Raw genomic sequence first — 18,039 nt, forward strand, 5'->3', positions numbered from 1 at the left:
AGCATTGTGTTCTACTGCATATACCACAAACAGCCTCCCACTCCTAGTGGTTTCTTATCCATCATGACTGATTTTTCTCAGTCACACATAGCTTATTTGCCTATTTGACAACAGAAAAAAGATTAGAGAAGGTTTGAAAAATGTGGGTAAAATGAGTCAGAAAGAATAACTGGTCTTTGCTGGTGGCTAGAAAATATCTTGCAGTACTCTGGCTTTCCTGTCCTTTCCATATTGATGCAAAAACAGAAATAATAAAAATAAAAATGTTAATTATGAATTATAATTACTATTAAAAATGTATGGTGAGTACGATTGCTGTCTTATACATATATTAAGCATTTCAATTCTTGCAAATTCCCTGAAGTACTTTCTGCACTCCCATACAACATACCACAAACTAAGGCATAACGGAATAAATATACCCAGCAATACACAAAACAAGAATATAGAAGATCTATATTTTTAAAAATTAGAACACCACTGAAAGTAATTGAAAGAAAGTAATTGAAAGTAATGAAAAGAAACCTGAACATACCCTACTCTTAACATGTGAAGATTCAATATCATGGAGATATATTAAATTATACTTTTAACAGGATCTTAACGAAAACAAAAATTCTGCTTCAAGCCACACAAGATTATTCCAGAAATAATAGCCAAGAATTTCTGAGAAAGAGATGAATGAAGAAGAGCTAGTTTACTACATATTCAAGCATATTACAAAATAACTAAAAGGCTGTGGTTATGGCATGTGGTTATGCCAAGACAGTGAAACAGAGCAGAAAGTCTAGAAATAAGTGAATTCAGGAATTCAATATATGACTAAAAAGTAGCACCCTATATCAGTGAAGAAAAATATTACTCAATAGATAGCATTAAGACAATTTAATCATCTTAAGAAAATAAAATGTATTAATGATACCTTACATAAGGAAAAATTCTACAAGGGTAAAACATATTAAATGTAAAAATAAAAGCTTGAAACTACTAAAAGAAAATACAAGAGAACTTTTAATGATATCAGAGTAAAGAATGCTGTTGCTAATCTCATGTGTTATTTTTTTCGATTAATAAACTATGTCTCCTTTAAAAAAAAAGAATGCCTTTTCATTAGCAAGACAAGATTCTCGAAGTTAGTGAATGTTTTTTAATAAAATCAGCAAAAATGTCTTCATGGTTTTTAATAGTGGTAAAAGCCACTATTTTTAAAGTAAAAAGAAATTAAAACATGGAAGATAACGGTGGATGCAAATGGAAAGAGGTGTCTGAAATTCTTACGTGATGATGGAATGGTTCTGTGTGTTGATCGTGCCTACACAAATCTCCATGTGAAATAAAACCACATAGAACTTCGCAGACACATACACACACACATACAAGTTGAAAAACTAGTGAACACGGAGTAAGGGTGGTAGACTCCTAACAGCAATGTGCAAATGTCACTTCCCCTTTATGATACTGTGCTACTGTTTCATGAGAGGCTACCACTGTGGGGTTGCTAGGGGGAGGCTACAAACAACTCTACTATTTTTGCAATTTCCTGTAAGTCTATCATTATTTTGAAATGAAAGTGTATCATTATTTTGACTCTAATTTTAATAAAATTAGAACCAAGAAAAAGTAAAATAAAAACACTGGGAGGGAATGGTGCAGGGGTCCAGGTTCATGTCTGAAGACTGCCTCAAGTCTGCCAGGGCATGTATGTGCCCGGGATCTGGGGGCTGGCTGAGGTTTACAGTGAATCGTGACACCAAGACACTGTTGGAAGTTCTTTCTCTCAATCATGGAAGAAATAAATAAACTTATTAAAAAAAAACAAAACTGAGACTAGGGGGCTGTCTCACTGCTCATATCATGAATAAAGAGCTCATTTCTCAGGCCCAGCAGATGGCATAATGGTTACACCATGGGACCATGAGGTCAACTGCAGTTTGAATGCCAGACCTGGCAGCTTAAAACTCAGGCCGGGCGTGTGTGCATGCATGTCCAAAATCCTGAGAGGAGACTGGAGGAGAAGATTGTGGTGTGGCCATCTCCCTGGGGGGGTCATTTCTCACTTTCTGTCTTTGTCTTTCTCTATGTTTCTGGCAAGCACACATGACCTATAGCAAAAAATTCTCTCTCAAAAAAGCACTCATTTCCCGAGAGGTACAGGGCTCTTACAAGCCAACATGAAAAGGGCCAAAAACAAAACTCCAAAAAAAATGATACAGACTCTCCACAGGATGGATCTAAACATATGATATAATGATAAACATTCAATGCATGAGTCACACAAATTATAGCAATATGGCATTTTTTACTTGATTGGCAAAAAAATATAGAGTTAACACAAATTATAGCAATATGGCATTTTTTACTAGATTGGCAAAAAATACAGAGTTAAAACAAGCATTATCATAAACTGTTGATGAGAGAGTAAGTTAACACACAACTATGGAGGATGTTATCTGTCAAAATTAGAAGAGTTTGACTCAGTAAATTCCCTTTCATGAGATTTAGCCTATAATTAATTTGCACATATGCAGGATCATACGTATGGAAGATTATTCATTACAACATTGTTATCATAGTAAAAAAAATAGGAAGTGCTATAACCACAAATGACTAGTTAATGAAACTGTAGTACATCCGTGCTCGAAATAAAAGGGAGAAAATACTATGTGGCCACATATGTTGATCTCTGAGATTCATGGTAAACGGAGAAAGCAAGGAGCAGGACCGTCTGTATGTCATGCAACAATGTATGTAGAACTCGCATTCAGAGTTCATCATTTTTTTGGTTGACTAGTTACTGTTATGGAGTATACCACTATGTAAGCTGGTCGACTGATTTATTAGTTAGGTATTAGTGGCAATCTGGTATAGAATAAAACATCTATAAAAGAACAAACATTAAACTAAGACTGTCTCAGAAGAGAATAGGTAGGAGGGAGGTTTCCTATATATACTCTTCAATACATTTTTAATTTTTAATCATTCAAATGCAACACTTTTAAAAACAATTATTTTAATTAACAATATAGAGTCATTTGGCCAAAGAGTATAGTTCATGAATGTGCATCTATTTAGCAACAAATAACCTAATCAATAAGGAAATTCTTTTCACTCTCAGGGGAGATTAAAATTTCTCCCATTAGGAATCCAGTTCAAGCTAGTCTCTAAAATGTGCACATTGATGCATTTTAACAAAAATATTTAGCCCTACCTTAAAAGCACCCATCTCTCGATAAAATTTTTCCAAAATTATTTTTATGACCTTTGCATAGTAATTGGAGCAGGATAATTTTTAAGTTACATTTAAACATAAAATCTAAGAAAGGCTTCTTTCCTAAAAAGATGTTAAGCTAAGTAAAATTCTCGTCTGCTTTTCAGAGTAAGAAGTACATGTTTATTCAATGCAGATGTGACTTTGTGACTTTTGCTTAAAGAAAAATTGTCACAGAGACCATTTGAAAAAGGAGAAAGTTACAATTTGTCTTTGTTTAAAGGAATAGTAAACATGGAAGAAATCTGGCTGCCACTCAGACTTCAAAGAAGAGAAAAATCAAAGGGAGAACAATGGAAATATTAATAAAAAAAATGGAGTGGCATAAAAAGCCTTCCAGTGAGTGCAATAAAATTAAAAGCAAATTATCAAGATTTGGCAAAAGGAAAAGAATCTCCATACAGCGAAAGCCTATTTGAACACATAGCCCTGGCCACTGCCTTCCACACCTGTCCCTTGGTTAGTGACCACTACATTGTCCTGGAGAAGGCTGCTGCTTTCCTGTGCACATCGTAATTTGGTCACAGACACTAGCATTTTCTCTCAACTTCCCACATGGTTGAGTAAAGATGTTAACAGTTAATCAAGACTCCTAACTGAAGATTTTCAGGTAATAATAGGAGAGCAGTAGAAACATACTCTGAACTTCTGGACAGTGTTGACTCTCTGGGATCCATGGGACTCCATTTGAATAGCATGCCAAGAAAAGGAAGATTACTCAGTTTCCAGATTTTGTTCTCCTCCTTCAAAGAGGAGAGGCTCCATAGTCTAATCCAGTAGTCACGTGCCTAAGGAGACAAGCCTGTGTGTTGTGGGGAGGGCATGGGTCTGTCATCTTTGCCTGAATCTCTTCTGGGGATAAGGATATCACACCACCTTGGTCACCCAGAAGCCCCTGGCCAACAGAAGTAGCTGCCTGAGCATGCCTCGAAGCTTGAGGTTGCTGAAGATGAGGACGAAGGGATGAACAGATATGCATAGGTAGATTATAATTTGCCATGGCCAGTACCACTCACTCTGCGAGGAGATAAAGCCTGTAGCATCAATGATCAGGGACACAAAGGACAGGGCATAAAGAATGAGAAAGGAGATGAGGGACTTCAGAGCTCTGGTGTGAGCCTGGGTGCTGGGGTCCTGCAGGCTAGGGGAATTGTGCTGCATTTTCTTTGTATGCTTCCTCAGAGAATTGATCAACAGGACAATGGAGACCAGGAAGATAGAGCAAGGAATTGACAAAGTGATGAGTTTCAAGGGCAGGAAATAGTGGATCTCTAGCCTTCTGATCCAGTTCTTATAGGTCACGTTCTGAGAAGTTTTTCTGGTTAAGAATCCCTGGTACACAGCATGGTTCCCCCAAAAAAACAGCAGGGTTGCAATGAAGGAGATCAGGACTGAGCCCAGAAGCAGCCGGGGCACCCACCCTGAAAGCCTCCACCTCAGCCAGAGGAAGGTGGGGTGTGTGAAGTTCGCGATCTTCATGCAGAACAGCACGCTGAGCCAGGTGCCAAACCAGAAAGTGGCTGTATTCAGGAAGTCCCAGTGGAGACCAACGAACTGTCGGGCAAGACCCTTAGAATATTCCACTAGGTGGAAGAAATGGTAGAAGTTGCCCACCAACCCTACCCACTGCAGGCAGAAACGGGATGCTCCCAGGCTCACAAGGATCATGTCCGAGGGGAGTAGCCTACCATACCGCAGCCACTCCCTGCTCAGTACCAGCACAATGAAGCCATTTGCCAGGATCCCCAGGAGACACAGCAGGATAAAGAGCACCATGAAGAAGACTGTCAGTGCTAGTCGCATTTCCTCCTCCAGTCACCACCAGGGCACCTTGGTCCCTGGTCTCTTCCCTTCCCCCACCCACGGCCCCTCTTTTGACCCTTCCTGGAGGTGTAAGAAGAGCAGTCAGGCTCTGTTTCTAAATCAGAGTTTAGAGGAACAGAAGGCCAGATTAGGGAGGAAAGGTTTGCTGTAGGCTCAGAGAGGATGCAAATTTCCCCTGGGCTCACTTACCACTAGGCCTACCAACTACCTCTGATTTGCCTTTTCTGGTTTTGCCTGTATGCTGCTGTGGTTAGCCTCAATGTAGAGGATTCCTCAGGGTCTCTGTGACTGAGTTACACCCTTTCTTAGTCATCTCTGGGCTACATGAACACTCCTCTTCCCATCAGATCATTTTTAAGGTTTTAAGCACATAGACAAGTAAAAGGAGAGATCCAAGAGAAATAGTCGCACCCAAGAAATCTCTCTCAGGTGAGCTTTCTTATTGTACATCACTCTCACCTATGAACAGACATTCCTTCAAAGTCAAATCCCAGTAGCAACAAGTTTCTATCACACATAATGGACCACACAATTCAAATTCTCCCCCAGAGGCTTGACAAACTCCTTGGCCCATATATGTGCATATCCTAAATCTGTACAAGATGAAGAAATGGAGCAGAAGGAATGACAGTATGACCACACTCAATTGGGGCAGTGCTTTCTCTCTCTCTCTTCCTCTTTTTCTTGCTCTCTAGAAAATGTGCATGCCCTCTAGCAAATTTTTAAAAAAGGGGGCAGGGGGGATTAAATGCCTTGGTATACCTTCTCTTTCAAATCTCTGCTTACTTCCTTCATGGACCCTGAGGTATAAATGATTAATAATGGTTTGAACTGGCTTTGAGTTTCCAATGAAAGAATTAATTTTCTGCAGTTGAGGGACCTTCAGGAGCAAGACAGAGGATCCCTACTTCTTGCTGGCTGTCAATTGGAGCCATTCTCAGGTCCTAGAGGACTCCTGCAGTATCTGCCAAGTGAGTCGTTTCCACATGGTGGCTTACTTTATGGAGCCAGCTAAGAATATGTGGAGGGTGTGCTAGCAAGTCTGCTAGCAAGGTGGAGTCTTGAATAACAACACAATCACAGGAACAGCATCCTATCGCCTTTGCCATAAACTATTGGCTAAAAGAAAGTCACAGATACCATCAGCACAAGAGAGAGAGTTACACAAAGGCCCCATACCAGGGTTGGGGAGCATGGTGGGCTACCTTGTTGTCTATCTGTCACACTGAGATATAACCTACAAGGTGCTCCAACACCAACATTGAAAAGAGAGCTCTATGAGACCATGGGGAAAAGTACAAGATCTTTTTTAACATATCCATCACCTCACATAGTTTCTATTTTCCATTTTTCTGTATGCCAAGAGCATTTAAGATTTACCTTGTTAGTTCATTTCAAGAATACAATATAATATTAATTATATTCCGGTTAATACATATTACATCTCCAGAATGTATTCACTTACCATAACAGGAACCTCACACTTGTTGATCAACATCTCTCTATCTCTGTCTCCTTAAAGCCCTGCCAGCCACCATTCTACTCTCTGTATCTGTAAGCTTAAATATTTTATGTTCCATATATTATTGAGATCATGTAGCATTTGTCTTTCTCTATCTGGAATAGAGAAAGGCACATATTGTTGCATATGACAAAGTCTCCTTTTTTAAAGGCTGAATAATAGTTCATTGTGTATGTACATAACACATTTTCTCTTTTTTTTATGTTATTTTTGCTATTGGGCACATGTGCTAACCAGAGAGACAGAAAGCAAGAAATTATCCCCCAGGGGGATGGCCACACCACATTCCTTTCTCTTCTATTCTCCTCTCGGGATTTTAAGCACACACACACACACACACACACACACACACACACAGACACACACTCCGAGCATGAGTTTTAAACTATAGTTTTATGGTATTTTCATATCTTGGTTACTGTAAATAACTTCTTTTTTTTTTTTTTTTTTAGATTTTTTGCCATTAGAGCATGTGTGCTCACCAAAAAGAGATAGAGAGAGAGGGAAAGCGAGAAATCACCTTCCAGGAAGGATGGCCATGCCACAATCCCTTCTCCTGCATTCTCCTCTAGTGATTTTGGGCATGTATGCACATGCATACAATATGTTTTTCAAATCACCAGGTATGGGACCCAAACCATGGAATTGGCCATGTGGAATCCAGTGCCTTAACCACTACACCATCTGCACATGAATAATGTCTAAGTGAAAATGGGTGTATAGATATCTCTTTGACATACTGCCTTCTTTTTCTTTTGATATATACTTAGGGATTGGATTTCTGAATCATAAGGAAGTTCTATTTTTTTTTTTTTTTGAGGAACTTCCATACTGTTTCCCATAGCAATCGTACCAATTTACATTACCACTAACGGTGAACACGAGTTCTTTTTCTCCTCACCAACATCTGTTATTTCTTTTCTTATTTGATAATAGCCCTTCTAATGGGTGTGAGGTGATAGTTCATTGTGGTTTCTCTTTGCATTTCCTTGATGATTAGTGATGCTGAACATGTTTTCAAATACCTGTTGGCCATTTGTATTTCTTCTTTTAAGAAGTGTCTATTCAGCTTCTTTGCCCAGTTTTAAATTGAGTTGTTTGTGGGTTTATTTTTAATAAGCTAAGTTCCTTACATATTTTGGATATTAATCCCTTATTATCTATGTGGTTCATAAATTTTTTTTTTCCTAATCTATAGGTTGCCTTTCACCTCTGCTAATTGTTTCCATTACTATGTGAAGGCTTTTCAGTTTGATGCAATCCCATTTTCTAATTTTGTTTCTCTTGTTTATGCTTTTGGTGTTCTAAAAATCATTGTCCAAATCAATGTCAAGATTTTTTTCCTTATGTTTCCTTCTAATGGTTTTATGATTTCAGGTATTGCAGTTTTAAAATCCATTTTGAGTTGATTTTTATACATGTGTAAGATAAGAGTCCAATTTTATTCATCTGCATGTGGATATATAGTTTCCCCAACACCACTAATTAAAAGCACTATCCGATCCCCATTGTGTGTTCTTGGCACCTTTGTTGAAAATCAAATGACTGTAGATGTTAAGATTTATTTCTGGGTTCTCTTTCTATTCCATTGATTTATATTTCTAGTTTTATGACAGTGCCATATTGTTTGATTACTGTGGCTTTATAATGTATTTTGAAGTCAGGAACTGTGATATCTTCAGCTTTATTCTTGCTCAGAATTATTTAGATTGGGCAGTGTTTTTGTGGTTCCACATGAACTTTAGGGGTTTTGTTGTTGTTACTTTTGAAAGATTTTTACTATAGGGCATATATACTTGCTGGAGAGACAGAGAGACAGAAAGCAAGAAATCACACCTCCTCCTCAGGAGAAATGGCCATGTCTCAATCCATTCTCCTCTTGGGATTTTGAGCATGCATGCACACACACTTGGCATGAGTTGTAAGCTGCCAGGTCCAGGACTCAAACCATAATTAACTATATGGGAGTCCAGCAACATAACATTATGCCATCTGCTGGTCCCTGGTTGCTTTTTAATTTCTGTGAGAAAAAAAATGCCATTGAGATTTTTACTGGGATTGTGATGAATCTCTAGATCACTTTGAGTAATATCAATATTTTGACAATATCAATTCTTCCAATCCATGAATATGGGATATATTTCCACTCATCTGTCTTCTTCAATTTCCTTCACCTATATTTTATTATTTTATTGTACTAGTCTTTCATCTCCTTGGTTAAGTTAATTTCTATGTATTTTATTCTTATCAATACTATTTTGCATAGAATTACTTTCTTAATTTCTTTTTCAGATAATTTGTTGCTTGTGCATAAAAATCTGACTGATTTGTTTGTTAGTTTTATATCCTACTATTCTAGTAAATTTATTTATTTAATTATAACAATTTTTTGTTGAGTCTATGGAGTTTCCTACATATCTGATCATGTTACTTCCTTTCTGTCTTGAATGAATTTTTTTTCTAATTGCTCCAGCTAGGTCTTCCAGTACTATGTTAAGAAGTAATGAGAATGGGCATCCTTGCCTTGTGCTGGATTTTAGAAGGGAGTTTTTAAGTTTTCCCCCATCAATTATGTTGTTACCTACAGCCATTTTATACAGGACTTTTATTGTGTTGAGGTAATTTCCTTCAATACCTATGTTGTTAGAAATTTTAGTCATAAATGGATACTGAACTTTCTCAAGTGATTTTGCTGACTATTGAGAGGATCATATGGGTTTTTATTCTTTATTCAGTTCATATACATTATTGCATTGATTAATTTGTGTAAATTGAACCATCCCAGCATCCTAGGGATAGATCCCACTTAATCTTGGTGTATGGTCTTTTCATATGCTGTTAAATTTAGTTGATTAGTCTTTTTTTTCCTATATGACAAGTTTTTATTTGTATTGAATTACAGAATACTACAAATAAGTATAAGATTATGATTTGAATACTATAATATAACCTAATATTTGGCAAATTACTTCATTATCCAAAGCTTTATTACATGTTTGAGGGCACACTGAAGAGATTACTTGGCATAACTTGGTAAGATAAGTATTTCTGTACATTTTTGATCATTTGTCATGTCTGTCTATTCACTTATGTGTGTATGTATGTGGACACACGTACACTCCTAGATTAAGTCTATTTGTATAAAAAGCTTAAGATTGACGTTAGACTTAATTCCTTTTAAAAATCTATTATAGGGTACAGCAGGTGGCATGGTGGTTAAGGCACTTGACTCCTACATGAGTGACCACAGTTTGAGTTCCAGCTTGAAAATCACACTAGGCACATGCCCAAAATCCTGTGAGTAGAATGGAGGAGAAGAGATTATTGCATCGCCATGCCCCAAGGAGGTAATTTCTCATTTTCCCTCTCACTTACTCCCTCTGTTTCACTCTGGCAAGCGCACATGCCCTATAGGAAAAATCTTAAAATAAAATAATCTATTATATTAAGTTACATCTGCATTCAAAGCAGAAATTTTAAAATAACCTGATCCATTTACTAAATACACATGAATTTACAAAGGAATTGGAAATAAAATAAAATTTTCTATTGAAATGTTATATTTGTGTTTAATTGGAATTTAAGTGGCACTATCAAACTATGAAAATAAATATCAGTTTTTAAGTTGTTGAGAAACTAAAGATTCTGGAAGCAATACTGTACCTTCTAAACTAAGAATGAACATTATTATAGTAGGAAAAGGTGACAGGTAATTTCCTTCTTTATTAATATGGGAATTCTCAGGAAGTAATCCAGTAGTGTCTGTACTCCTAGGCTTGGGTTCTCTGCTCTTTCATCAGAGAAAGTCTGGCTTCTCAGGGAAGGTATAGACAGTCCATCTGATTGTGATGTTTGCTGTGCAGTGGCCAGCATAGATACACTCGGTCTAAGACTTGTCAGAGACCATTTGAAACAGAAAGCCCTCTGACAAATGCATTCCAGATCCATGCTGTCAAGAATTCCTTTCTGGTTTTTTTTTTTTTTTAGAGGTTTTCACTATAGGGCATGTGCACTTGCCAGACAGACAGAGAGAGAAGACAGAGAGACAGAAAGCGAGAAATCACCCCCTGGGGGGATGGCCACGCCGCAATCCCTTCTCCTCCATTCTCCTCTCGAGATCTTGGGCATGCACGCACATGCGCCTGGCGTGAGTTTAAGCCACCGGGTGCGGGACTCAAAATGCAGTCAACTATGTGGGAGTCCAGCGACATAGCCATTACTCTAACTGCTGGTCCCTATACTATGCTCTTTGAATCTAATAATGAAATTGTTACTAAGTGACTGACAGGTGGGTAGTATATTCAGCATGGATAGTCTTGGCAAATGGATGATTCTCATCCTGGGCCAGACAGAGTAGTACAGCATGAGTTTCCATTGCATTACTCAGAACACTACACAGCTTAAAATATTTGAATGGTATATTTCTGTAATTTTCCATTTAATATTTTTAGACAATTGTTAACCACAGGTAATTGAAACCATAGAAAGTGAAACCATGAATAAGAAGGGGACTATTGTAGTTATAATTATGTTGGTGATAGCTTAACTTCTATCACATGCAAATTTCACATGTTTACCGCCTCACACACATAGTTTGTACTTTTGTCATCAGAATTTGCTTTTCTTGATCAGAAGAAGATTCCTCATGGCTCCAGAGAACTAGTGATTTCAGGGTAAAAGAGAAATGAAGATTTCCTACTGATAATTCAGCCTCCAGCCCACAAGCTTGAGTGGCAGGGAGCTCCCCTAGCCTTCTATCTCTGTCTCTATGTCTCTGTCTGTCTCTGCTTCTGTCTTCTCATTTTTTGGTAATTTTTCCTTTTTAAAATTTTTTAAGGTATTCTCTTGTTTTCAGCCCCTCCTTTTTCTTGTTAATAATCCCCTCTCCCCCTTCCACCTAGGTAGGAGAGGCAAGAGGGAGGCCATCAGAAGAAGATTCCTCATGGCTCCTGAGAACTAGTGATTTTGAATGGTTTTCTGCTTTCAAAAATAATAATAATAACTTTTTTTAGTTTTTTTTCCTCTGTTTCTTTCTTCTTGTTGTTTTTCTCTCTCTCTCTCTCATTTTCCTTCTCTTTATCTTTTATCTCATCTCTCCATTCCTATATATTCATTTACTGTGTTTCTAGACAGATCTAAGGGAACTATAGCCAAATATCCAAATACTATTAGGGTTAGCATATTCCTCAATATCTACTGAATCTGCTGCACAAAGCGATCACAATGGGACGGCAAAGAGATTCCAGATCACCTCTTTCTACTCGCTCCTGAACGTTCAGATTGAACTTCAGGAATTAGGAAGAAACACACCATCCATCACATGACTAGAAATCACTGCAGGGCCACAAGAAATATGGGAAAGCAAGAAAATACCTCTCTTTCAAGGGAAAATAATAACTCCTCTTCATCCACAGACAGTTCAATGGGAATCATGGAAATGTCTGATAAAGAATTTAGAGCATTCATAATGGTGAAGATAACAGAGATGGAAGAAAAGAGAGACAATGAACTGCAGAAGAGAAACAAGAAAGGAGCTGACGAGTTCTAGGAGGTGAGGAAATTCTTGCAAGATCTAAAAGAGGAATTACACACTTTACGAAAGAATCAAATGGAACTGTTAGAGATGAAAGCTATAATATAGGAAGTCAAAATCTCCCTTGAAAGTATTAAAAGCAGACTAGATGATACAGAAAGTAGAATCTCAGACATAGAAGAGAAAATTGCTGGCCTAGAAAAATCTTCCACAAAGACTGAGAAAATGGCCCAAAAAAGTGAGAATAATATACTAGAAATACTAGATATCATCAAATGTCCAAACATCTGGATAATTGGTCTCCCAGAAGGTGAAGAGACTCATAAAGGCATTGGTAATCTATTCCATGAAATCCTGCAAGAAAACTTTCCAAACAAGAGAGGCACTCAAAGATCTAGTCACAAGAAATACAGAGGACCCCAAATAGAATCAACCCAAGAAGATCTCCTCCAAGACTTGCTATAGCCAGATTGACCAAAACCACAGACAAAGGCAAGATACTAAGATTAGCAAGAGAAAAACATCAAGTTACCTATAAAGGATATCCCATAAGGATAACACCAGACCTCTCAGAAACAATGCGAGCGAGGAAAGAATGGGAAAATATATTCAAAGTGTTAAGGGAAAAGTAATTTCAACCAAGAATACTGTACCCGGCAAGATTATCCTTCACGTGGGAAGAAAAGACAAGAACATTCTCAGATAAACAAAACCTGAAAGAATTTACCAGCACCAGACCAGATCTCCAAAAAGTTCTCAAGGGAGTGTTATGTCAGGAAAATTAGATACAGTCACACAGAATAAGCATTCAAAAACTAAGAAAATGGCCAACTTAATCATAGGGGCAAGTCTGGAGTTGAATATTATATCCCAGAATTTAATCGGGAAAATCGAACGACAACAGAAGATAAAGTACATGAGACTGAATTCATGAAATAGAATTTTATGACTTTTGACTAAAACATTGCTGATTTTCTTCTAGGCTTTGTTGTCCAGTTTTAAGAATTTGTGTCCTGTCTTGAGCTGTCAATAAGTTCATGTACCTACCATTTGAGCAGAATCCTAACCTGTTTCCTGGCTTTAAGTTTTAAGCAAAGTTCCTTAGCATTTCTTTTATTTAAGTTAAAACTGCTTTTCTTGAAATTACCAAGTGAACTTGCTATTGAAAGTAGTTAGATTGTTTAAGAAATTGTGTGATCAATACAATGTGGGGGAAAAGTAATGGAAGACAACTGTAGACACCAGAGGTAGTGTGAGAAGAGGGTGGGAAAGGACAGAGGATCAGAAATAAGGAGATATATATATATAACTAGAAATGGAAAACTTTTGACAATAGCGTGTATGATTAAGCCACTATGCAGTATATTCTGGATGGGAAATCACATTTTGTATGCTGTGACGATGCTTAGGGGATGAATGTAAATTAAGTTTAAAAAAAGTTTCAGAAAAAATGTTTCAGAAGTAAATTACAGGACACTTGAGACTAGATTCTAACTTTGTCCATATTTTTTGTTTAACTTATTTTGGGAATCAATAAAACATGGAAAAAAGTTTAGTATGGCAGAGGGGGGAAAAAAAAAAGTAAAAGTATGCTTAGTTGAAAAAAAAAAAAAAAAAAACAGAGAAGCTATTTGCTGATCAGTTACAGAGTAATATCTTTGGCTTGACTGACATGCACAGTATTTGTGCTGGGAAAAGAAATGTTGTACACTGTAAAGACGTGATTAAATGTAAATAATTTAATTTATAAAATGTAAAATAAAACTGTTTAAAAGGGGAAAAAAGAATTTGCTTTTCCTTTTTAATACTACGTAGTCATTAACAAATCTTTGTCTTTTGACTTTTAAATGTGGATAAAAATGTCCACACTCTATTATAGTTGTTATATAATTCTATATATCTATGTATTTACCCTTATTACTAATATTTGTTTTCATGTGCTTTTGCATTGCTGTTTAGCATGTTTTTATTTCAATTTGAAGAACTCCCCTAAGAATTTCTTGTATGGCAGGTCTAGTGGTGATGAACTCCCTTTGTTCTTATTTGTCTGAGAAAGACAGTATTACTCCTTTTTTATTCACAAGGATAATTTTGTGGGATATGGTATCCTTGGCTGGTAGTTTTTTCTTTCAGTATTTTGAATATATCACACTACTCTCTCCTGTCCTGAGGGTTTTTTCCTAAAAATCCCATAAGTAGCTTTATACAAGTTTCTTCATGTGTGATAAGTAGATTTGCTGTGGCTGCTTTCAAAATTTTCCTGTCTTGAACTTTGGTGATTTGATTATACATTTCAGTGTAGTCTTCTTTAAGATGAACCTTTTTGGTTCTTTAAGGTTCAGAAATCTAGGTGTTTATTTCTCTCCCAGATTTTAAACATTTTCAGCCATTGACTCCTTCAATAAACTTTCTGCTCCTTCTTTTCTCTATTTTTTTACTGTGAATCCCATGATATGTATGTTTGTTTGACTGATGACACTTCATAAATCCCACAGATGTTCTTCATCCTCTTCTATCCATTGTTTTCCTCTTCTGGCAATATGATTTCAAATAACCCGCCTTCAGATTTGTAGATGTTTTTCCTAGTGCATACAGTTTGCTGCAAAGGCTCTCTATTGCATTTCTCACTTCACACCACAACCCTTTCTCCTCCATCTCTTTCCTTTTGGGGTTCTGGGCATACACACACACACATGCCTAGTATGTTTCTCAAACTTCCAGGTATGGGATTGAAGCTGTGTAGTCAGCCATATGGGACCCAGCTGCCCTAACTACCAGGACATGGAGCCAGCTCCTTGTACTATTTAACTTTGAAATTTCTGTGTGGATCGCTTCTATGATGTCCATCTTTTGTTGAAGTTATTTATTTCTTTACTTGTTTGTTTTAATTGCCAGGGAGTGCATACACTCACTAGAAAGAGACAGTACCCCCCCCCAATGGGGTGTAGTCATGCCACAATCATTTTTCCTCCATAGTTCTCCATTCATCAGGATTTGGGGCATACACACACATGCCTAGCATGTTTTTCAAGCTACCAGGACTGGGATTCAAACATCAATTGACCATGTGGGACTTGGTAACTTGATGCTCAGCACTTTTCTTTCATTCTTTCACTTTCTCTCTCCTCTCTCTCTCTCTCTTTCTCTTTTTAATTACCAGCGAGTGGGGACCAGCAGGTGGCATAGTGGTTAAGGTGTTGGACTCCAGTCTGGCTTACTACAGTTCAAGTCCCAAACCTGCAGTTTGCTTTGTCACTTTCCCTTTGTCTCTCTCTCTCTCTGTCTCTCTCTGGTCAAATTAAAAATAATAACAACTAAAATAAAATAAATAAATAATTCTTTTTAAAGAGGTTACCAGAGAGTTAATTAACTTGCCAGAAAAAGGGAGGAGAAAAAACCCTAATCAGATACGGTCATGTTGCAATGCCTTCTCCTCTGTTTCTCCATCTTGTCAGGATTTGGGGCATGCACACACATAAACATATATGTTTTTTCAGGCCACTGGGACCAGGATTCAAACTATGATTGGCCATGCGGGGTATGGCTCCCTTGACCGGTAGGCTACATGGTTGGCCCACTGGCCCTGAATTTCTTGCTTTATTCTTGTATTGTTTTCCTGTTCATGTATTGTTTTCATTGCATTATCTGTCTGTATTTTCTTGTAGCTCATTAAGCTTCTTTTTGATACTTGTTCTAGATTCTTCATCAAACAAGTTGTTTGGGGTCTCCTATGGAAAATTTACTATGTTCCTTTGATGCTGTTATTTCCTTTACTTCCTTTATTTTTTCATGTTCCTTACAGTCTCATGTTGATGTGTACACATTTGAAGAAGTAGTCATATTTTCCAGACTCTGCAAACTGACTTCAATGGGGAAAGACCTTCACATATGGATGGATGTGAAAGCTTTCCTTGAGTTTGATGCAGAAGCTCCACTTCTGGGGGTGGAAACAGTAGTGGTTCCAGCCCCAGGAGACTGTGGCAGCTCTAGCCCAGGGAAGGTAGAATGGAGAAAAATCACAAGGAATGGACTCTGGGCAAGTCTCACTCACGAGCTGGGGTCAATATTGATGAAGACTACAGTGATACTTGGTGGAAAAAACTGCAGATGTTGGTGCTGGTGGTAAGGGCTTTTGAGTCCTCATTGGTAAAGGCTTCTGGGTTCCTCCTACTCTTCTTTTCCCCCAGCTCAGGGAAGTTGCAGCTAAGGGTATCCTGTTTGGGATGTAGCTATGCTGAGACAGGATAGGAGGCCAGCTGAAGGCCATCAGGGAGAGACATGTATACAAGGATATCTTTTTTTTTTGGAGAGATTTTCACTGTAGGGCGCGTGTGCTAGCCAGACAGACAGAGAGAGACATAGAGACAGAAAGCGAGAAATCACCCCCCAGGGGGGATGGTCACGCCGCAATCCCTTCTCCTCCATTCTCCTCTCGGGATCTTGCGCACGCACGCACACGCGCCCGGCGTGAGTTTTAAGCCACCGGGTCCGGGACACGAACCGCAGTCGACTACGTGGGAGTCCAGCGACATAGCCATTACGCTAACTGCTGGTTCCCCTACAAGGATATCTTGAGATCTCACTAATAGGGCAGAAGAGAGAAGCTGACACAGGCAAAACGCTTTTTATACTTCACACTGTGGCCAACCTTTGTGTATGTATGCTCCACTGGGTGGTGGCAGCTTCTTCTCTCTCTGTACTCAAGACCTCACCTAGAGCTGTTTTCATTCAAGGATAGTGGTTAAATTATGTTTATGGGGTTGAGATTCGCTAGTCTATCTTCTTGTTCTAAAAATATTTTCTCAAAAGTACCAGTAGCGCAAAGACCTTGCAAGGCTGAGAGCTCTATGGTCAGATCTTTGGCGAGCTTGAAAACATACCAGAGAAGTGCTTGCCCATTCAGGATCCTGAAGAGCTGGAAGACTAAGGAAAGGGAATCATGGCATCATGAGATCCTATTGAAGGTTCTTCTCGCTTTCTATTTTCCTTTGTCTCTTACATGAATGTGCATACATTCTCATTAAAAAAAAAAAAAAATTAACTGGGAGCCAGAAGGTAGGATAGTGGGTGGGTACTGGACTCCCATGTAGTTGACCACAGTTCAAGTCCCGGATCTGGCAGTTTGAAACTCACAATGGGCATGTGTGTCCAAAATTCTAAGAGGAGAAAAGAGGTGAAGGGATTGTGGCATGGCCATCCCCTGGGGTGGGGTGGGTGGGGGGATTTCTTGCTTTCTGTCTCTCTTCATTTCTTCATTTCTCTGACAAGTAAGTACACGTACTCTATAGCAAAAATCTCTCTCAAAAAAATCTAATTAACTAAGACAGCTAGTCGTATAAATAATGTGAAAATTGTTACCACCATAGCATGAATGTAAGTTGTATTAAAATTAACAATCCAAAATCAAAAGAAGCTCCCATTGCATTTTTCTCTCTTAGATATATGTTTATTATACTGTTTTCACTCATTGATTCATTTGGTCAACAAATATTTTTTAAGTACTTCTATTTTCTGAGCACGATTATAGTCTCTAGAGACACGACAGTCAGCCAAACAGGCAAGGTCCCTGCTTTGTGGACCTTGCAATCCAGTCGAAGGCACATGACAATAAGCAAACATGTGAACAAGGCGCTTTCCGATAGCAGTTTAAAAAAAAAAATCAGGAGAATAAGATTGTGGAGAATGACTGGAGAGGGAAGGGTCGCAGGGTCGCTCCTTTAGACCTATGGCTAGAAGATGCTTCCTCAGGAAGTGATGTAAGAGCTGAGTGGACAAGCAAGTCAAGCTTCATGTAACTGGCTGTACTCATATTACGAAATGATGTTATTCATTCTTTTCTGCCCTTTCTAAAAACTTTATTTGGAAAGAGAATCTCCCCTTGCCAAAGAAAGG

General features: G+C 38.1%; 1 protein-coding gene across 1 annotated transcript; it reads right to left on the bottom strand.

Moving 5' to 3' along the window:
- Window positions 1-4,135: 4,135 nt before the first annotated feature.
- TAS2R41 (taste 2 receptor member 41) lies at window positions 4,136-5,071 on the bottom strand. The gene has a single exon (XM_006159618.1). The coding sequence runs from the start codon at window positions 5,069-5,071 to the stop codon at window positions 4,136-4,138; it is 936 nt and encodes a 311-aa protein (XP_006159680.1).
- Between the last annotated feature and the right edge of the window lie 12,968 nt (window positions 5,072-18,039).

The sequence above is a fragment of the Tupaia chinensis genome, unplaced genomic scaffold (assembly GCF_000334495.1).
Source record: "Tupaia chinensis unplaced genomic scaffold, TupChi_1.0 Scaffold000637_1, whole genome shotgun sequence".
NCBI lineage: Eukaryota > Metazoa > Chordata > Mammalia > Scandentia > Tupaiidae > Tupaia > Tupaia belangeri.